The sequence below is a fragment of the Stomoxys calcitrans genome, chromosome 5, assembly GCF_963082655.1.
Source record: "Stomoxys calcitrans chromosome 5, idStoCalc2.1, whole genome shotgun sequence".
In the NCBI taxonomy this organism is placed as follows: Eukaryota; Metazoa; Arthropoda; class Insecta; order Diptera; family Muscidae; genus Stomoxys; species Stomoxys calcitrans.
Window position 1 is genome coordinate 117,230,242 of NC_081556.1, and position 22,696 is coordinate 117,252,937.

The 22,696-nt window shown below is 37.5% G+C and overlaps 1 protein-coding gene across 1 annotated transcript in view; it reads right to left on the bottom strand.

Annotated features, from left to right (window-relative positions):
* Window positions 1-22,696, bottom strand: part of LOC106082778 (roundabout homolog 2) — a 200,444-nt gene that overhangs the window by 25,911 nt on the left and 151,837 nt on the right. The window contains exons 13-14 of the mRNA XM_059369918.1: window positions 6,370-6,462; window positions 5,914-6,112 (exon numbers count right to left, since the gene is read on the bottom strand). Coding sequence (XP_059225901.1) covers window positions 5,914-6,112; window positions 6,370-6,462 — 292 coding nt within the window. The remainder of the gene's footprint in view (window positions 1-5,913; window positions 6,113-6,369; window positions 6,463-22,696) is intronic.

Consider the following 22,696-nt stretch of genomic DNA (forward strand, 5'->3'; position numbering starts at 1 on the left):
TACCTTTAATTTGATATCCATATTGCAGTGATAGGTCTATAAATCCTTTTGGCGGGTTTTGGGGTTGGGCGGCCCTCCTATGCACCCCATCCCAGATTTTGATACCAATTTTTTTGTTTTCAGGTTTGTGTAAGTGTGCAAATAAAATTTCGCTTAAATCGCCCTACCCATCTCTGAGATCTGGTATTTTTGAAAATTAGGGTAAGGGGGAGGGTCCGCTCCCTCTTCAGATATCAAAAAATTATTGGGTTGCCCAAAAAGTAATTGCGGATTTTTCATATAGTTGGCATTGACAAAATTTTTCACAGCTTGTGACTCTGTAATTGCATTCTTTCTTCTGTTACTTTTAGCTTGCTTTAGAAAAAAAGTGTAAAAAAAGTATATTTGATTAAAGTTCATTCTAAGTTTTTTTAAAAGTGCATTTACTTTCTTTAAAAAATACGCAAATACTTTTTGGGCAACCCAATATATCCAAATATAGACCAATCTAAACCATATAGGGCACGGCAGCTATATCCAAATCTGGTCCGATCTCGGAAGTTTTCAAGAAGAATATCGAAGGCCAAATTCATCTCACTATCCCAAATTTCACTGACAGCGCCTTTATAGGCCCAAGACCTTACATCGAGAGATCGATCTATATGGCAGCAATATCCAAATCTGATGTTGCCAAGTCGAAGGGCCTAACACAACTCTTTGTTCTAAATTTCAGCAAAATCGGATAATAAATGCGCCTTTTATGGGCCCAAGATCTTAAATCGGCGGATCGGTCTATTGGCAGCTATATCCAAATCTGGACCGATCTAGGCCAAATTGAAGAGGGATGTCGACTGGCCTAACACAACTCACTGTTCCAAATTTTGGCAAAATCGGATAATAAATGTGGCTTTTACGGGCCTTGGACCTTAAATCGGCGGATCTGTCTATGTGGGGGATATATCAAGATAAAGTCCGATATAGCCCATCTTTGAACTTAACCTGATTATGAACAAAAAAAGAATGTGTGCAAAGTTTCAGCTCAATATCTTCATTTTTAAAGAGTTTAGCGTGATTTCAACAGACAGACGGACGGACATGCCCAGATCGTCTTAGATTTTTACGACGATCAAGAATATATATATATAAAGGGTGATTTTTTTGAGGTTAGGATTTTCATGCATTAGTATTTGACAGATCACGTGGGATTTCAGACATGGTGTCAAAGAGAAAGATGCTCAGTATGCTTTGACATTTCATCATGAATAGACTTACTAACGAGCAACGCTTGTAAATCATTGACTTTTATTACCAAAATCAGTGTTCGGTTCGAAATGTGTTCATTCACCGTAACGTTGCGTCCAACAGCATCTTTGAAAAAATACGGTCCAATGATTCCACCAGCGTACAAACCACACCAAACAGTGCATTTTTCGGGATGCATGGGCAGTTCTTGAACGGCTTCTGGTTGCTCTTCACTCCAAATGCGGCAATTTTGCTTATTTACGTAGCCATTCAACCAGAAATGAGCCTCATCGCTGAACAAAATTTGTCAAAATTTGAACACATTTCGAACCGAACACTGATTTTGGTAATAAAATTCAATGATTTTCCAGCGTTGCTCGTTAGTAAGTCTATTCATGATGAAATGTCAAAGCATACTGAGCATCTTTCTCTTTGACACCATGTCTGAAATCCCACGTGATCTGTCAAATACTAATGCATGAAAATCCTAACCTCAAAAAAATCACCCTTTATATACTTTATAGGGTCGGAAATGGATATTTCGATGTGTTGCAAAAGGAATGAATATACCCAATCCTTCGGTGGTGGGTATAATAAGGAAAAAATAATTTTTTTAGTGGAAACAAAAATTCAAATTAAAAAATTTTGTAAGAAAAATTGTCTACAAGTTACACACAGTGGCTGCTGTCTCCTTAGGAGAAAAGATTGTTCATCCATTGAAAGCGCAAAATACCTGGCTTTTTGCTGGGCAGCACATTATCCTATACAACTGCAAGAGAGCCATTGGCAAAAGTTGGATTTTAAACCGCGTCACATGCACTTGGTGTATACTGCAGTTGTCAGACCTTTAATGCTATATGGTGTTGTGGTCTGGTGGACGGCGTTTCAATCAGATTTAAACAAGCCGTCATTGCAATAAAAAATGCTTATGAAAACCACATTAGGCATCACTGTTTTATTCAAGATTTTTATGGAATAAAATTTACAAATGTACTTAAAAAAAAAAAAAACAAAATTCAAAGTTTTTTTATTTATTCACCACTGAACTTTTGTTTATTCCTTTCTAACTTCTCTCTAAAAAAAGTGGAAGCGTTATTTAACTTATTAAATATTTGCTCTAATTAAATACAAGATAGGGCATCGTATTTTTCAAGCTTAAAAATCTAAAACATCGAATTTTAAAAAAGCCATTCTCTATTCCTTCCAAGATTCATTAAACATCTTCTCGATTGTATTCATACATTTTCTTTCTCCCTGCGTAATTTTGAAACAATTTTCTATTTCGGTTTTCAATTTAAACGAAAACTTTGTCTATATTTGATTTTTTTTAATCTAGCCCCTCTGCATTAACTTCTTTGAGGTCACCCCCAAACAATGTTTACAGTCTAAACTTTTTAGCCACATTAACCACCGCCAGAACACATGGGCAAACAACAAAGAGGCGAAAAAAACTTTCTGCGGTTATTGTGGCAGATTTTAATAAATTTATTTATTTTTGTGGTAATGGTGGGCTAGGTTGAAAAAAAAAATGGCGTTGGCGGAATCTTTTCACCACTTAATATTCATTGTTAGTAGACAGCAAATTATATTTATTGAAATTCATTTGTTTTTGCAAAACTCAAAAACAAATGCCCCATACCTAACATCTACACCACCACCAACACCACCACCACATATACCGCATAACATTTATGAATGTTTAGCTATGCAGGAAAACGTGGTGGAGTAGTAGAAAGCTGCTTTCAAATATGCCATGATACTTCTACGACCAGAAACCAATGAACATTTTCATGCAATTTTTGGTGAAGCAAAAATATTTTTTCTTTTGGCAAAACCACAAACAATGAAATAATTTTGCTAGCATTAGGTTAGTCAATTTGGCTTAAGCAGAACTTTAAGGGAATAATAGTGAGAAAATTGAGGAAAAATATGAAGGAAATAAAATTCGCAGAACGTAATAAAATGGAAAATAAATGAAATTTGTAAAAAATTTTCTACAGAAACACAAATAAAATAAATATAAACAAAATTTTAAACTAAATTTTTTTAGTAATAGCAAGTAATAGCGTGTTAAGTTCGGCCGGGCCGAATCTTATATACCCTCCACCACGGATCGCATTTGTCGAGTTCTATGCGCGGTATATCTTTTTGGGCAAACAAAGAATATTGAATAAGAACTGTTATGATATTAAAGCTATATCAAGTTATAGTCCGATTCAGACCACAAATGAATGCTGAATGTTGTAGAAGTCATTGTGTAATATTTCAGTTCATTCGGATAAGAATTGTGCCTTGCAGGGGCTCAAGAAACAAAATTGGGAGATGGGTTTATATGGGAGCTGTATCTAGCCATTGATCGATTCAGACCATATTAGACACGTATCTTGAACGTCATGAGAGAAGCCGTTGTAAAAAATTTCTGCAAAATCGGATGATAATTGCGCCCTCTAGAGGCTCAAGAAGTCAAGATCCCAGATCGGTTTATATGGCATCTATATCAGATTATGGACCGATTTGCGCCATACTTCGCACAGTTAATGGAAGTCATAACAAAATTTCAGCCAAATCGGATGAGAATTGCGCCCTCTAAAGGCTCAAAAAGTCTAGATCTAAGATCGGTTTTATGACAGCTATACTAGATTATGAACCGATTTGAAACATAGTCAAAGTCAAAGCGTAACAGAATTGCGCCCTCTAGAGGTTCAAGAAGTCAAGACCCAAGATCGCAGCTATATCAAAACATGGACCGATTTGAACCATACTTAGCGCAGTTGTTGGAAGTGATGCCAAAACACCACCAAAACACTACGTGCAAAATTTCAGTCAAATCGGATGAGAATTGCGCCCTCTAGCGGCACAAGAAGACAAGACCTAAGATTGGTTTATATAGGAGCTATATCAAAACATGCACCGATTTAAACCAAACTTAGCGCAGTTACTGGAAGTGATGCCACAACACCACGTGCAAAATGTCAGTCAAATCGGATGACAATTGCGCACAAGTCAAGACCCAAGATCGGATTCTAGGCAGCTATATCAAAACATGGACCGATTTGAACCATACTTAGCGCAGTTGTTGGAAGTGATGCCAAAACACCACCAAAACACTACGTGCAAAATTTCAGTCAAATCGACGAGAATTGCGCCCTCTAGAGGTTCAAGAAGTCAAGTCCTAAGATTGGTTTATATGGCAGCTATATCAAAACAAGGACCGATTTGAACCATGCTTAACACAGTTGTTGCAAATGATACCAAAACACTACGCGCAAAATTTCAGTCAAATCGGACGAGAATTGCGCCCTCTAGAGGCTCAATTTGAGTCCTTTATTGGCAAAATGGGTCAATCAACCTATTTGACATATTTTTGGAAGGAAAATCGCGGGTTGGAGAAGTCCGCTGGGTATTTATTACAAATTTTAATACGATATTCGTTTTCTAGTCTCCAATACCTTTTATTTGATACCCATATTGTGCATATCGGTCCACTTTTGGTTTTTGATGGCATTGTTGGTGTAAGGGGAAGGAACCAACCCCATCCGATATCTACAAATTATATAGCCTATGTTTCCTTCCAGACAAACTTACACAATCTGTGAAAATTTTAAGAAAATCGCTTCAGCCGTTTTTGATTCTACGGAACAAACAAAAAAACCGAGTCCCATATAGTCATGATGGGTCATATGCCCCTTTAAGTCGTTTTTGGGGGTAGGGTGACCCCCTATACTTCGATCAGATTTTGTATGCCAGAATCGAAATCAACTCCCGAATACCTTTCCTTTGAGGTCCATATTGACATGAACGTCCGGCCCGATGACACGAACGGGCGGCCCGATGGGTACTTCGCTCCAAATTTTAATATCATATTCGTATTCTGTTTTCCAATACCATTCATTTGATACCTTTATGGTCCCGATCGGTCCATTTTGATTTTGGGTGGTGTTTTTGGGTAACGGGGGAGGGTCCTCCCCCTTCCGAAATCAACAAATTATAAAGCTTATTTGTCCTTCCTGACCAAAATTCAAACTCTACTACCGAATACCTATCATTTGAGTCCCATATTGTCATGATCGTCCAAATATCCTATTTTAGGGGGTTTTGGGATTGGGGCGGCCCCCCCAGTTACTTTGACCCAATTTTCAATATGAAATTCGTACTCTACTCCTGAATACCTTTCATTTGAGTACCATATTGTCCCGATCGGTCCACTTTTATTTTTGGGTAGTACTTTTGGGTTAAAGGGGAGGGTCCCCCTTCCGAAATCAAAAAATTATTAAGCCTATTTGTCCTTCCATATTGGCATGATCGTCCAAATATCCTATTTTTGGGGGTTTTTGGGGTTGGGCGGCCCCCCCAGTTACTTTGACCCAATTTTTAATATGAAATTCGTACTCTACTCCTGAATACCTTGTTCCTAGACCGACTAGCTTAATTTTTGGGGTAAAAGGGAGGGTCCGCCCCCCCTTCGATATCAAAAAATTATATAGCCTATGTTTCTTTCCAGATCAACCTACACAATCTGTGAACATTTCAAGGTAAGGTTTTTGAGTCTATACGAAACAAACAAAGAAATACAAATTCAATTTTATATATAAGATAATATTAATAAAAAATCTCATTTATACCTTCAAAAATATTTCAACTTAATATATACCATTTCACCCCCCGTAACCCATATGCATACATAATACTCACCATCTTCATAGGTTTGAACATTCTTCGAATTACTCGGCTGGCCTTCTAGTGTCTGAAAGAATGGCGCCAGAAAGAATTCATACTTGGTGTACTCCTTTAAATTACCCACCACATGAGATTCAATCGATGGATTTAATACAGTCATGATATTGTATTGCTGTGAATTGGCGCTAACATCACGATAACGTATATATAGACCCTAAGGGGAGAAAAGGAAAAAAAAACACAAGCACACACACAGAAATAAGTGAAAATTATCCATAAATAAGTTAAAAGCATAATTAACACGTTGTTGGTTATGACTTTTGAAAATAATAAAAAAAAAAAAAATAAATAAAATATAATTACGAGAAAATGTGTTGCCTTAAACAACACAACAAAACAAGACCACCACCACAACCACCCGGGGCAGACAGCAAGGCAGACGGCACATGTTGGCCGGAAAACAATACATACCTCAACATATTTCTCGGTTACGCTCACATGCATAACCCAATCCAACCTTACGGCGGTAGAGTTAATGGCCGCAGCATCAATTAATTCAACAACCTGCAAAAAAAAGAGTAAAAAATTGAATCAATAACAGCCAGCCATAAAATTAACAACAGCGAATACATTGAAAGGCCAATGAATGAAAGATGGAGGAGGAAAAAAATAACTTCTCTGTACAACAAAAAGTTTATTGCATTTTTATTAATAAGGATTTAATATATCCATAATTAAGTACAAGTACAATGTAATCACAAGTATATGAAAACAAGTAGGAGTGCTTTAGTAAGTCAGTGAACAGTTTTAAAAAAAATTTTGTTGTAAATAAAGTTTTTTTCTTTAAAGAAAATTTTATTAAAATTTTACCTATAGAAAAAATTTTACTGGAATTTTGTCTTAAGGGATAATTTTTTTGAAATTTTATCTTTCGAAAAAATTCATTAAAATTTTGTTTCTGGAGAAATTTTTATTAATTTTTATCAGAATTGTTACCTTTAAGTAACTCTTGCGATTCTTGTATAGTTCGACTGTAGGTCAAATGAAAAAAAAAATAAAAAATAAGAGCGTGCTAAATTCGGCCGGGCCGAATCTTATATACCTCCACCATGGAACACATTTGTCGAGTTCTTTGCGCGGTATCTCTGTTAAGGCAAACAAAGAATAATGGATAAGAACTGTTATGCTATTGGAGATATATCAAGTTACAGTCCGATTCGAACCATAAGTGAATTGAATGTCGAAGACCATAGTAGAAGTCGGTGGATAATATTTCAGGCCATTCAGATAAGAATTGCGCCTTGTAGGGTCTCTAGAAGCATAATCGGGAGATCGATTTATATGGGAGCTGTATCAGGCTATAAATCGACTAACACCATATTGGACACGCATGTAGAAGGTCATGGGAGAAGCAGTTGTACACAATTTCAGCAAAATCGGATAATAATTGCGCCCTCTAGAGGCTTAAGAAGTCAAGATCCCAGATCGGTTTATATTGCAGCTATATAAGGTTATGTACCTATTTGCAACATATTTATCGCAGTTGTTGGAAGTCATAACAATCAATTTCCTGCAAAATTTCAGGCAAATCGGATAAGAATTGCGCCCTCTAGAGGCTTAAGAAGTCAAGATACTAGATCGGTTTATATGGCAGCTATGTCAGGTTATAGACCGATTTAAACTACATAGTTGTAAGAAGTCATAACAACCAATTTCCTGCAAAATTTCAGCCAAACCAGCCTGGCAGCTATGTCAGGTTATGGACCGATTTAAACTTTACTTAGCATAGTTGTAAGAAGTCATAACAACCAATTTAATGCAAAATTTCAGCCAAATCGGATAAAAATTGCACCCTCTAGCGACGCAAGTAGTCAAGACCTAAGATCGATTTATATGACAACTATATAAGATTATGAACCGATTTGATCCATACTTAGCACAGTTGATGGAAGTGATATCAAAACACTGCGTGCAAAAAAATCAGCCAAATCGGATAAGAATAGCGCCCTCTAGATGCTCAAGAAGTCAACACCCAAGATCGGCTTAAATGGCAGCTATATCCAACCATGGACCGATTTGGCCCATTTACAATTCCAACCGACCTACATTGATAAGAAGTATTTGTGCAAATTTTCAAGCGTCTACCTTTATTCCTTCGAAAATTAGCGTGCTTTCGACAGAAGGACAGACGGACGGACGGACAGACGAACGGACATGGCTAAATCGACTGAAAATGTCATGACGATCGAAAATATATATATAAAGGGTGATTTTTTTGAGGTTAGGATTTTCATGCATTAGTATTTGACAGATCACGTGGGATTTCAGACATGGTGTCAAAGAGAAAGATGCTCAGTATGCTTTGACATTTCATCATGAATAGACTTACAAACGAGCAACGCTTGCAAATCATTGAATTTTATTACCAAAATCAGTGTTCGGTTCGAAATGTGTTAATTCACCGTAACGTTGCGTCCAACAGCATCTTTGAAAAAATACGGTCCAATGATTCCACCAGCGTACAAACCACACCAAACAGTGCATTTTTCGGGATGCATGGGCAGTTCTTGAACGGCTTCTGGTTGCTCTTCACTCCAAATGCGGCAATTTTGCTTATTTACGTAGCCATTCAACCAGAAATGAGCCTCATCGCTGAACAAAATTTGTCAAAATTTTAACACATTTCGAACCGAACACTGATTTTGGTAATAAAATTCAATGATTTGCAAGCGTTGCTCGTTAGTAAGTCTATTCATGATGAAATGTCAAAGTATGCTGAGCATCTTTCTCTTTGACACCATGTCTGAAATCCCACGTGATCTGTCAAATACTAATGCATGAAAATCCTAACCACAAAAAAATCACCCTTTACTTAATGGGGTCTCAGACGCATATTTCGAGGTGTTACAAACGAAATGTTGAAATTAGTAAACCCTCCAACAAGAAAAATTTGTTTCAATTGACCTACAGCCAGCACCATACAAAAATTATAAGAAAATTTTATTAACAATTTGTCCTTAGAGAAAATTTCATAAAAAATTTTATTTCTAAGGACAGTTTTGTAAAAATTTTGTTTTAATTTTTAAAATTTTTTTTTCTAATTTATACTGAGAAAATATTTTATTAAAATTTTGGCTTTAGAAAAAATGCCTGGAATTTTGTCTGGAAATTTTTTAGGAAGTTTCATTAAAATTAAGCTTTTAGAAAAAGATTTGTTCAACTTTTGTCATTGGAGACAGGTTAGATTAGGTTGAAAAGACGGTGCAGATATTAATCCACCCCATGCCATTACAGACATGCACCTAACGATCACGATCTGGATCCCCCCATAGGATTTTCACCGTCCTACCGATCGTTTCGCTGTTTCACAATGCTGCATGCGCATGCGTCGCCCACTCCCTTAACTCGTATTGCGTCGACTTGAAATGCTTCGGGTTAACCAATTTTATTGACGGCAGTCCTCTTGCCTTCACCGCCAAATCGTCTGCCTTTCATTCCCCCTTACTCCATTATGGCCCGGCACCCAAACGATGCGGATTTTGCCATGCTCAGAGGAGCCGTTAATCTCCTTCTTACACTGTTCGTGACCTTACCGTCATGGTTGTTGTTGCCCTTATTGCAATTTTTCTATCGATAAAGATGATCACACTCGACGTTCTCGCGTTAGCACCACACCACTTCACACATTCCGTGATCGCCCGGATCTCCGCCTGCAGGATCGTATTAGGGTCAGGCAGTCTAAAACAAATCTCAGTCCCTGGCTTCTCAATGTAGACCCCAGGCCCACACTGTCCTCTAGCTTTCATCCATTCGTGTAACATGATCTTCCAGATGGCAATACTAGGGTTCCGTCAATCCAAGACTGTGCCGCTGGGAGCAGTGCCTCACACTCGACTTCAAGGTTCATCTCAGGTAACCGATCGGAAACTTCTTCCCTTCTTTCCAGGTTTCCTATGGTCGCCTCGATTATACCGTGATGGTATGAGCTACTCCCATCCTCAATCCATTCTCCCATCGCCTTATGTCTCATAGCCGCAGTGGCTGCCTCACACTTAATCTGTATGTCAATGGGCCGGATATCTAGAAAAGTCTCTAGTGCCCTAGTGGGCGAAGTCCTCATCGCTCCGTCTATGCCAAGACATGTTCTCTGAACTTGTTGTATGGTCCTTATGTTGCACTTTTTCTCTATAACAGTCCACCAAACTACTGAGGCATAAGTAAGAATTGGTCTAATCACGCTTCTGCATAGCCAGTGACCTATCCTCGGTTTCAGACCCCATTTCGAGTCTACGGCCCGTCTTCATAGTGCCCCACATCTGTGAGCCTTCTCAGTACGGTCCTGAATGTGACAATTCCTATTCTGGTTTCTGTCCAAGATCACACCTAAGTATTTGACCTTATCAGATATCGAAATCGTCTTATTGTGGAAACGGGGTGCGTTAAATTGGCCCACCTTTGTCTTCCTCGTGAACAGGCATATTTCAGTCTTCTCTGGGTTAACATTGGGACGTCTGGGTCTAGCCCAGTCATATGCCATATGCAAGATCCTTTCGGCCCTTCTCCATAGCTCGTTCGAATTCTTACCCCTTAGAAGTATAATAACATTGTCTGCGTAGCATCGTTGGAGAGAATTACATTGAAGTTTTGTGTTTGGGGAAACATTTTTCGAAATTTTTATTGGCCTAAAAATAGGCAACATTATATATGGATAGCTATTTTCGTTGTGTATTGAAAAATTACAAGTAGTTGACTTGAATTCATTTTGAGTACAGAAAAAATTCATTTTAAAGAAAAACTCAATGATTCTCAACAGCTTCCTTGTGCTCGTCCCTTTAAGCATCGCCTTCTTTTTAAGCAATTTAAAATGTTATGCCTATATGTTATAAAAGTTGAAAGTATTGTGTAAATACTGCACTTTTTCGCAAGCTATTGAACTTTTTTCCAATATATTCTCCCTCTTCCCTAATTTTTAACATCCTTGAGTCCTATAACGAAGTTGTTTCACATTGCATATGCCGGTGTGTGTGATTGTATGGTTATTTATTTATTTGTATGCATTGGTTGCACTGTTGCATTTTGTTTTCATTTCGAGCATCAAACCAATTTGCTTTCTTTTATTTCGTGCGCAAAATATCGAATACCGAAAATGTTTCAACGCAACTTGCGTGTGAAAATATTTACATATATGCAGAGCACATTTTGGATATGAATGTGCATTCGTTTTTGGTTTTCCCTTGACAAATATGTGATCTTTTGAATGTATTTATGATGTGCGTACATATTTGTGGCAATTACTAAAGGGAATGATTGTGCATTGACCTCATAGACTCACTTTGATGAGATACCAAAAATATAAGTTGGGGAAAGAAATTTACTTCGAAGAGTGTAAATATATTGTAAATGTTTCTTTAGTTAATTAAGATCAATATTACACACATTTAATTAACTTCGTAAAAAATACATTAAAATTAGTAACGTAGCTTTTATTGCATTAAAATTAAGATTTGACTTTTAAAAATTAAATACCTCCTACATATTTCCTTAAGATATTTTCGATTTATTACCAATGTTTAAAGGTTATCGTATCCGCCCCTTGAACTTATAGGGTAGGTGTACGGTGTTATACAATTGGCACCGCCCGACTTTTGCCTTTCCTTGCTGGTTATATTTTCTATATGGCATTTGTAAGGGTCATGAGTGCGTATACGTTATATGGTTTACAATACTTATACGCTACCATGTACAAAATTGTGTGATAAAATTAGAGATTATGGTTTCTCTTGATAGGCAGAAACTCAAAAAAAGATAGTGACAGGCCATTTGGCAAGATTTTTTCCTATAGGTACTCATGTAGTCAAATCGAGACATCTGCTTATATGGGAGCTTAATCAGGTTATCAATTAATTAGGGCCATAAACGGTATGGGTGTTTGTGGTTATATTAGAAATCATAGTACAATTCTCAGAACTGATATGGGTCATATTTGGTTTAAATGTTAGTGGTTATGTCACAAGAAGAATTATGCAAGAATTACGCTCTGTCAAGGCTCAAGAAGGAAAATCGTGATATCGGTCTATATATCAGATTTTGGAATAATTCGCATAGGCTAGGTTAGGTAAGAGTGGCAGTCCTTTACGGACTCGTTTAGACAATTTTGAGTTCATTGTGATACCACAATAGCGCCAGACCAAGGCCTGTGGTGGGCAGCCAACGCACGACCCCTGCACTGGTAATCCAAGCACGCTACCAACTTCGATACCGGGAAGGCTAACAACAAATATAAGAAGTTGGGAAATATCGAGCAGCTTACTTTGCTTGTCCGAAAGTTAGCGTTCGTTCGACTTAATCCAAGCACGCTACCAACTTCGATACCGGGGAGGCTAACAACAAATATAAGAAGTTGGGAAATATCGAGCAGCTTAATTTGCTTGTCCGAAAGTTAGCGTTCGTTCGACTTAAAATGTCCTTTTGTAACACCTCGAAGTAATGATCGGAGACCCTATAAAATATAAGCATATATTCGTGATCGCGTTGACTTTCTGCGTCGATCTAGCTATGTCCGCCCGTCCGTCTAGCGAAATCGCCAAAGCGTTCGAATGAATAAAGATGTCCTCTTGAAATGTGGCACACCTACTTCTTACCGATGCAAGGTTGTGTATTGAAAACGGGCCATGTCGGAATAGATTTGAATATAGCCCCATATAAACCGCATCCCAGTTTTGTCTTTCTAAGCCCCTAGAAGTTCCAATTTTCATCCGATTTGGTTGAAAATTTGCCCAAGGACTTGTGAAATAACTTTCAACATCCGTACCAAGCATGGTCCGAATCGCTCTATAAAATGCTATAGCCCACATAAAACGGATCCCCAGTTTTGGCTTCTTGAGCCCCTCGAGGACTCAATTTTCATCCGATTTGGCTGAAATTCGACACAAAAGCATCCGTGGTAAGTTTGATCCGAATCGGTCAATAAACTCTTATACCGCCATATGATCAGATTCCCGTACTTGATTTCATGAGCTCCTAGAAGCCCTAATTTGGCTGAAATTTGGCTCAAATACTTCTGCTATGACTTTCAACATTCATGCCAAGTATGATTCGAATCGGTCTTGAACTCCCAGAGGCTTCACTCTTCCCCTGATTTGGCTGAAATTTGGCACAAAGAATTCTGCTATGATTTCTATTGGCCACCATTGTGTAGTTGTCTTTTCTAGCTTAACGTGAACTTGGTAATACTTTGTGTTACATAACCTGTGGATGTGGGTCCATAAATAGTGGTGTGAAAACCTTCTGTTTCTGAAACCCGGGTTTTTGGTTCTATGGATTGAACACAGGAATCAGCTCTTTTCAAATCCTAATTTTTCATATTTAAATTTTAATAATTACAAGCTAAACCGGGCCCGCTCATCTGCACTTCATCTTCACTTCCTAATATCTTTCGTTGGAGTCCTATATTGGCAGGGTCGTTCAAAAAATCCTCTTTTGAGGTATTTTGAGGGTGGTACGTCTCCTCTAAAATTAGTGCTTTACTCCCAAATACCGTTTTATTGAGCTCGATATTGCCAGGGTCGGTGTATATGTCCGGTTCGTGGTTATTTTGGGGGGAAGGAAGGCCGTCAAGCCACTTGACTCGTCAGATTTGTGCTCCGCACTCAAATTCCTTTTATTTGAATCCCATATTACCATGGTCAGTTGTTGTTGTTGTGGTAGCACTGTATTGTACTCCGAAGTGGCAGTCCTAGCAGATGAAGGACTCCATCGGTTTAATCCGGTACATACACCGGCTGCTACAACAGATTGACAGTGGTCACTAAATAAGTCCAGTTTGGAAATGTCTGATATCCACTTACGGGAACAAATGTCCGGGGTTCCGCGTCCTGGCCAAAACACTTCCAAACTGAACTTTGCTTAGGTTGAAAAAAGGGTGCGGATATTAATCCGCCCCATGCCGTAATGTATTACTGGCTTTGTTATATGTCCACAGTGGCATGGGGCGGATTAATATCCGCACCCTCTTTTCAACCTAACCTAAACTAATCTAAGTCCAGTTTGAAGGTGTTTTGGCCAGGGGGCAGGAACCCAGACATTAGATCCCGTAAGTGGATATCAGACCTTTCATTTGAGTCCCATATTATCATGGTCGGTAAATATGTGTTTGGAACGTGTTTTGGAAGTGTGGCGGCCCCATAAACATTTGGATAACAGATTCGTTTTCTCCTCTGAAATTCCTTTCATTTGAGTCCCATATTGTTATGATTAGTCTATATATCCATTTGGCCATATTTGGGGGTGAGGCGGCCCTCATTGGCAGCCCACCACAAAATAGAAATTTCGCTTTCGCTTGAAATGCCAAAGCTTTCTACGAGTTCTAGCGTTTTTGAAAAATAAGATAGGGGGAGGGTCCGCCCCCTTTCAGATATCAAAAAAGGAAGTTCCCTACCTTCACTACGGGCCCATCCTGTACCATCGGCGAAAATTTCAAGAAAATTGGTTTAGCCATTTTTTAATCTATACGGAACAAACAAATAAACCAACAACCACAAATTGATTTTTATGTATAAGAAGAAGATAGTAGATCCCGGCCCGCTCTGGTGCGCTTTCTTTAACACCGCGCGAAAAAATTTTTTCTTACTAGCTACCATATGTATCTCCCCAGTACAATTTGTTTATCTTCCCATTATTTGTACACCATATAGCCATTATTGGCAAATAGTACTTCCATTTGGGGAAGAGTTTTAGAGGGTGAGGCGGCCCCCTATCACTACAATAGAACCTCATTTTTTTAACATATTCGTAATCTAATCCCGATGCCATTTATTTGAGTCCTACATTTTCATGATCGTTCAATATAACAATTTGAACAAATTTTCGGGTCGGAGCGGGCTCTTGGCACCTGGGCTCAATTTCTAATACCAAATTCGTACTCTACTTTTTATTTAAGATCCATACTGTCCCGATTGGTTTACTTTTTTTTTTTGGGTCGTGCTCTGCGCAGTTTTGGGGTCAGGCGGTCGCTTATGTACTTGGACTAAATTTTTAGTATCAAATTCGTATTCTATTGGGATGCCCAAAAAGTAATTGCGGATTTTTTAAAAGAAAGTAAATGCATTTTTAATAAAACTTAGAATGAACTTTAATCAAATATACTTTTTTTACACTTGTTTTCTAAAGCAAGCTAAAAGTAACAGCTGATAACTGACAGAAGAAAGAATGCAATCACAGAGTCACAAGCTGTGAAAAAATTTGTCAACGCCGACTATATGAAGAATCCGCAATTAATTTTTGGGCAACCCAATACTCCAGAATGCTTTCGATTTGAGTCCCATATTGTCCCGATCGGATCACTTTAATTTTTGAGTTGTACTTTTGGGATAAGTGGGAGAACCTGCTCCCCTTTCGATATCAACAATAATACCGAATACCTTTCAATTGAGTCCTATATTGTCATGATCGTTCAATATCCCTATTTGAGGGGATTTTCGCCTTCTAGGTACCTTGACCCAAATTTTATACCCACCACCGAAGGATGGGGGTATATTCATTTTGTCATTCCGTTTGCAACACATCGAAATATCCATTTCCGACCCTATAAAGTATATATATTTTTGATCAGCGTAAAAATCTAAGACGATGTAGACATGTCCGTCCGTCTTTCCGTCTGTCCGTCTGTCTGTTGAAATCACGCTACAGTCCTTAAAAATAGAGACATTGAGCTGAAATTTTGCACAGATTCTTTTTTTGTCCATAAGCAGGTTAAGTTCGAAGATGGGCTATATCGGACTATATCTTGATATAGCCCCCATATAGACCGATTCGCCGATTAAGGGTCATAGGCCAATAAAAGCCACATTTATTATCCGATTTTGCTGAAATTTGAGACAGTGAGTTGTGTTAGGCCCCCCAACATCCTCCGTCAATTTGGCTCAGATCGGTCCAGATTTGGATATAGCTGCCATATAGACCGATCCTCCGATTTAGGGTCTTGGGCCCATAAAAGCCACATTTATTATCCGATTTTGCTGTTCGACATCTTTCTTCTATTTGGCCCTGATCGGTTCAGATTTGGATATAGCTGCGATATAGACCGATCTCTCGATTTAAGGTTTTGGGCCCATAAAAAGCGCATTTATTGTCCGATGTCGCCGAAATTTGGGACAGTGAGTTGTGTTGGGCCCTTCGATATTTGTCTTCAGTTTGCCTCGGACCGGTCCAGATTTGGATATAGCTGCCATATAGACCGATCTCTCGGTTGAACAAAGACTTGTACTTATAAGCATTTGTCTAAATCGGATGATATGTCTTTATAGCTGCTATGGGGCATAAGGTATGCATTTTTCACTGGATTTTGACGAAAGGTGGTTTACATATATTCCCGAGGTGGTGGGTATCGAAAGTTCGGCCCGGCCGAACTTAACGCCTTTTTCCTTGTTAATACCAATTCGTACTCTACCTTTCATTAAAGTCCCTCTTTGTCCCGAATGGTCCACTTTTAAAATTGGGTCGTGCTTTGAGACGGTTTTGAGGTCGGGCGGCCTCTTCAGTTTTTGGACCCAATTTTTAGTATCAAATGCGTATTCTACTCCCACATGTCTTTCGATTTGTCCCGATTGGTTCACACATTTGTCTCATATCGCCCCTTTATTTTTCGAAGGTATTTAAGGAGTAAGGGGAAGGGTTCACTCACATACGATATCCAATATATAGCCTATGGAATAGCCTATATAGCCTATTATGGAAATGTTGGTGAGGGGAAAAGTTCACTCAATTATGTTTTTAACAAAATTTTCATAAAAATTTATTCTTTATAGAAAATTGGAAATTTTGCATCGTTGCAATAAAATGTTGTCTGAAAATAATTATTTTTATAATTGTATCTTCAGAGAAATTTTTATTGAAATTTTGTCTTTAGAGAAAATTTCATCGAATTTTGTCTTTAGAGAAAATTTCAATGAATTTTGTCTTTAGAGAAAATTTCATTGAAATTTTGGGTTTAGAGAAAATTTCATTGAAATTTTGTCTTTAGAGAAAATTTCATTGAAATTTTGTCTTTAGAGAAAATTTCATTGAAATTTTGTCTTTATAGAAAATTTCATTGAAATTTTGTCTTTAGAGAAAGAAAGAAGAGAAAAGAAAGAAAGAGAAAATTTCATTGAAATTTTGTTTTTAGAGAAAATTTCATTGAAATTTTGTCTTTAGAGAAAATTTCATTGAAATTTTGTCTTTAGAGAAAATTTCATTGAAATTTTGTCGTTGGAGAAAATTTCATTGAAATTTTGTCTTTAGAGAAAATTTCATTGAAATTTTGTCTTTAGAGAAAGTTTCATTGAAATTTTGTCTTTAGAGAAAATTTCATTGAAATTTTGTCTTTAGAGAAAATTTCATTGAAATTTTGTCTTTAGAGAAAATTTCATTGAAATTTTGTCTTTAGAGAAAATTTCATTGAAATTTTGTCTTTAGAGAAAATTTCATTGAAATTTTGTCTTTAGAGAAAATTTCATTGAAATTTTGTCTTTAGAGAAAATTTCATTGAAATTTTGTCTTTAGAGAAATTTTCATTGAAATTTTGTCTTTAGAGAAAATTCCATTGAAATTTCATCTTTATGGAAACTTTCATTGAAATTTTGACTTTAGAGAAAATTTCATTGGATTTTTGTCTTTAGAGAAATTTTCATTGAAATTTTGTCTTTAGAGAAAATTTCATTGATTCATTGTTAAAACGTTACCCTTATATAAAATTTTATTAAATTTGGTCTTTACAGAATGAAAGTAAAAGTTTGGTCTTGGAATTTCATCTTGAGAGAAAATTTACTTTATATGTGTTTGCTTTAGGAAAATTTTATTGACATTTTGCATTTCAAATATGTTTGTCCACTTCGAACAGAAATTAACAAATAAGTCTATTAATCACGTAGAATATATTTGAGCATGTTTACTTTAACCTTATATTCGTGCAATTTCTTCTTAGGATATTTAGTCCCATAGAACAATTGTTAAAATGTGTGGCCAAAGTAAATACACACGGCTATTTGGTTTACCAAACACATATTTAGTCATAAACTTTCCATTGTACACATGTCCTCACACATAAACGTAAAGTACATTCATTTATATGTATCTGCATGCGAACACACTAACTTATACATATGTATGTATATGTGCATATATTAATTCATATGCGTTTGCATATGAGTGTGATCGTACATGAATGGCTGCTGTTATCTCTGTTAACAAATATTTATTTTACACTTGAATAAACGGGTCAATACAAAATATGATATCTCTTTTCAGTTTGCTGTTATCGTTGTTATATTTGTATGTATATGGTACTTGCATGTTTGCCTTACAAATGTACATGGAGACACACACACACACACACACACAAGTGCTTGTGCAAATATGAACACTCATTTCAGTTGCAGCAGGGCTACATTACAAGCCTGCATTTGCACACATTTACATAGATGAATGCATTTGTGCAGCAACGAACACAAACAAAAAACAAAAATGAAATCCTTTTTTTTTATTTTCGCTCTTTTTGCAGAAAAACAAGGCATTGGCAGCATGCACATAAATAAAGCTGTTGGCTTGTTTTTGTGTGCGCGCGAACTTTCTGTTTTCCGTGTGCTTTTAATGGCATAAATTAGTGCTATATATGAAATACGAGCAAACTCTGTTACATGCATACAAATATAAATTCAATTTAAAGAGCATACATTAAAATCGTATGCACTCACACACCCACACTCGTATCAACAAACGCCAATCTGTGTGTTTTGTTTACAAACGCAAGTGTTTGGAATGAGAGTAAGAGCGTGCGTATGTGCCAACACGTTTCTTGTTTGTTTGCAAGTGTCATTTGCTTTAGTCTCCCACCATTACGTGAGTGTGTTAGTATAGAAGTATGCTCACGAAAAAAAATGTTGCCAATTTCAAGGCAATTTGCTGAATTTTCCTCATCAATTTTGCCAAAAATGGTATGAAAAAAATAAACAAAAATCTCCATGCAAAAAAATTTGAAGATAAGGTCCATACAAAATCAAATTTTACCAAATTATTTTTTGTAAGCCCAATCCAATTACCATTAAAAACTAGGTATATTAAAGCCAATCAAATTTAAGGAAATTCTTAGAAAAACATTTAAGAAATATTTCAGAGGATACAGAGTTTGTTCGGATCTGTAACCCAAAATCACGAAACAGGTCCAATGGGCTAAGGGCCTCCAACAACCAGTCTAAAATTATCACTAAATCAAAAAACAAAAGGTATATGAAAGGAGATGACTGTTAAGAAACGCAAATAAAAAATATTTACCTACATTGTTTACGAAAAAGTTAGTACGAAATTTTCCAAAAAGGTCAAAACTGGAGGGAACGCCCTACCTAAAAATCTATCGAGTGGGCATGTAGGACGATTGGTACTGTATGGAAATCAAATGTTTATGAAAAAGTTAATACAAAAATATGCAAAAGCTCTAACAAGGGGGAGCGCCCTACCAAAAAACCCAATCGAGCGGGCATGTAGGCCGATTGGTACAATATTGAAATCAAATGAAAGCTATTTGCGAATAGAGAAGGAATCTAACAACAAATTTGGGTTCAAGTATCTTTTGGCGGTTTTCGAGCAAATATAGTGATCGGACGGGACAATATTGGATTTGTCATTTTATGGAAAAGCAAGGACGTCCCTGAAAGGGTTGAGTAATAATGGGAACCCAATAAAAAGTGATTGTGAGTAGAGCACAAACAATCTAATGTTGCTGTGGAGCCTGAATCCGGGGATAGTCCACTGGCTTTATAGGAGCGTGATTAAACCAATATTAACTTACTTTGTGATTTTATGGAAGAGCAAGGACGTCCCTAGAATGGTTGGGATGGGACTCTTTTAAAAACTGATTGTGAGTAGAGCACAAACAATCTAATGTTGCTGTGAAGCCTGAATCCGGGGATAGTCCACTGGCTCTATAAGAGCGTGATTAAACCAATATTAACTTACACCTCTGTAGATTAGCAGACTGCATTGGAGAAAAAGTGCAACATAACAACAATGCAACAGGTTTAGAGAACTTACTTTAAGTGTCGCAATGCGAATCACGCCTTTTAGAGCAGTGGAGATTATTCTATATATGACATCCATAGACATATGAGGTAGCCATTGCGGCCAAGAGATTTAAGGCGATGGTAGAGTGGATAGAAAATAGAAGCAAGTCATACCATCGCGGGATAATCGAGGCGACGATACGAAAGCTGTTCGGCAGAGGTTCCATGTCAGATAACTGAGACGACACTCGAGGTCAAATGATTGACACTGCTGTCAGCGCACAGTGGAATAAGAAAAAAAAACATTAAAAAATGTACTTTTTGAAACTGGTAGGGATAACTCATTGTATTTTGCGCTTTATGAAGGCATTTGCGGTGCGATTTTTATTTTGATGCATGATTTTGATTTTTTTTTTCTCAGACGCAGAGGATGTCCCATATATAGAGGGGGATGTCCGCAGAGGATTTCCTCTATATATGCAGTGCATTGCGTTGGCGATTAGAAAAGTTAAGGATTGAAGGGGGAAAGAGGATGTAGTGTTTATTGATATTATTCTTAAATTTCTGAAAGTCATTTTTGGTGGGAAAGATATTAGCCGGAATTGGATTCCACATACGAATGGTTTGGGGAAAAAATTTATTTTCTCGGTAATGCATGGTCCGGTCAACTGGCCAATCAATTAAAAGTGGGTGTGAGTTCCTGGCAAATCTGGTATTCCTGAGGAACATCCTAACGTCAGGAATAAGAAGACAGATATCCCTGGAACACACCCATGGAAGTAATGGTACAGCAGTACAACGCTACCCATATTCCGACTATGTTCAAGAAAAGCAATAGAGTTCGATACCCTACTGTCCCCAATCAACACCATTGCTCTCCGTTGAACCCGGTCAAGAAGCTCCAGTGATGACTTTGGAGCTGCTGCCCATATATGAGAGTTAAACTCCATATACGGCCTGATGTAGGTAGTGTAGGTTAGGTTAGGTTGAAAAGAGAGTGCAGTTATTGTACGTAGTAGTAGGTAGTGTAGATATTAAGTTTTTCAGGTGAGGTGAAATACTTCTTGCACCGCTTAAGAAAACCCAGACACTTGAATTCTTCTTTCGACACTTCGAATACGCGTTTTGACCAACGGACATCACATTGAATCTTCATGCCCAGAACATCAAGAGCATCTGACAGCTCAGTGTCTATACCCAGTTAAGATATTGACGATTGTAGTGAGTCAGTGAATCGCTTGTGAGACAAGAATAAGCACTGCGTCTTCTGTGCGTTAAAGTCTACTCTGTTCATTCCACCCCACTCGGAAATGGTCAATAAATCGTGGCAGAGCGTCTTATTCATAATGCGCCTCTTGTCCCTAATTTCTTGAGGACTGGGCCTATGGTCGAATAAATATGAACGACACAGACTACTGTCATCGGCAAATGAGTAGACTGGATTTGAAGTCTGACCCAATAGATCGTCAATGAAAATAAGGAAAAGAGAAAGAACGGAGCCCTGTGGCACACCTGCGGTCAATGTTTGCTCATCTGATGAGTCTACAACAATTCTTATAGTGGGATCTCTGAGAAAGCTCGATATAAATCGAACAAAGTTAACACCGACTTCACAAGGGACTAGCTTTGATAAAAGTGCACCATGACCTTGCATGAGTTTACAAGATACAAAAGTTACCAATACTTAATTAACAAAAAGGAAAAGTGAGAACTTCATAAGTTTTTACGGAACAATCGGAATTGGAAGCTCCTGGCGGCAAAGTCGTTGTAAATTTCGTAACCAATACAAGAGGTCAAAATCATCTTCGTAAATCACAACATATGAAACCTGTCCCGGCCAAAATTCCAAAAAAGAGAAAAAAATAAAAATCGATAATCCTCGAGACCAGAAGAAATATTGTAAACCACTTTTTTTTAAGGAATTTTTGGCAACAAAAAAAAATTAATATCGGGCCATAAATGAATATTTAGCAGCCCGAACAAATTTTCGATATGCCGATGTGACTAACTTTAGGTGCCTGCTTAGAGGCGCCATGACCACCCAGAGCCTTGAAATGTTGCGTACGATCTCGCCAATAACTCAGCTCTAACCTTTAAAAATTTTAAGTTTCTCCCGATTCAATCACATCCCACTGGCATGGTCCAAGATAGACAACACTCTGTTAGTGTCATATGGAAACTCTTGCTGCACGTATGGGTCAAAACTGTCCCATATGGAGGCTCAAGAAGTAGAATCAGGCGATCGATTTATATGGGAGCTAAATCAGGTTGTGGACCAACTTAGACCATATTTGGTACGTATGTTAGAGGTCACAGTGCAAAATTTCAGCAGAAATGGTTAAGCATTTAGAATCTAAAGGTTTAAAGGGAGATCAGTTTATATGGGAGTCAGATCGGGTAATGGACCGATTCAGACCATATTTGAAGGTGGTTGTGCAAAAATTTAGCCAAATCAGACTAGAACTGGGCCGTATAGAGGCTCAAGAAATATTATCGGAAGATTGGTTTATATAGCAGCTATATCATGTTATGAACCGATTTAGACCATACTTGGAGCAGTTGCTGGAAATCAACACAAAATACCTTGTGAACAATTTCAGCCAAATTGAATCACAATTGCGCCCTCTAGAGGCTAAAGAAGTCAAAAACCGAGATTGATTTGTATGACAGCTATATCAGGTTAAAGACCGATTTGAACCATTCTTAGAACAGTTACTGGAAGTCATATCAGAACACTTCATGCGAAATTTCAGCCAAGTCGGATA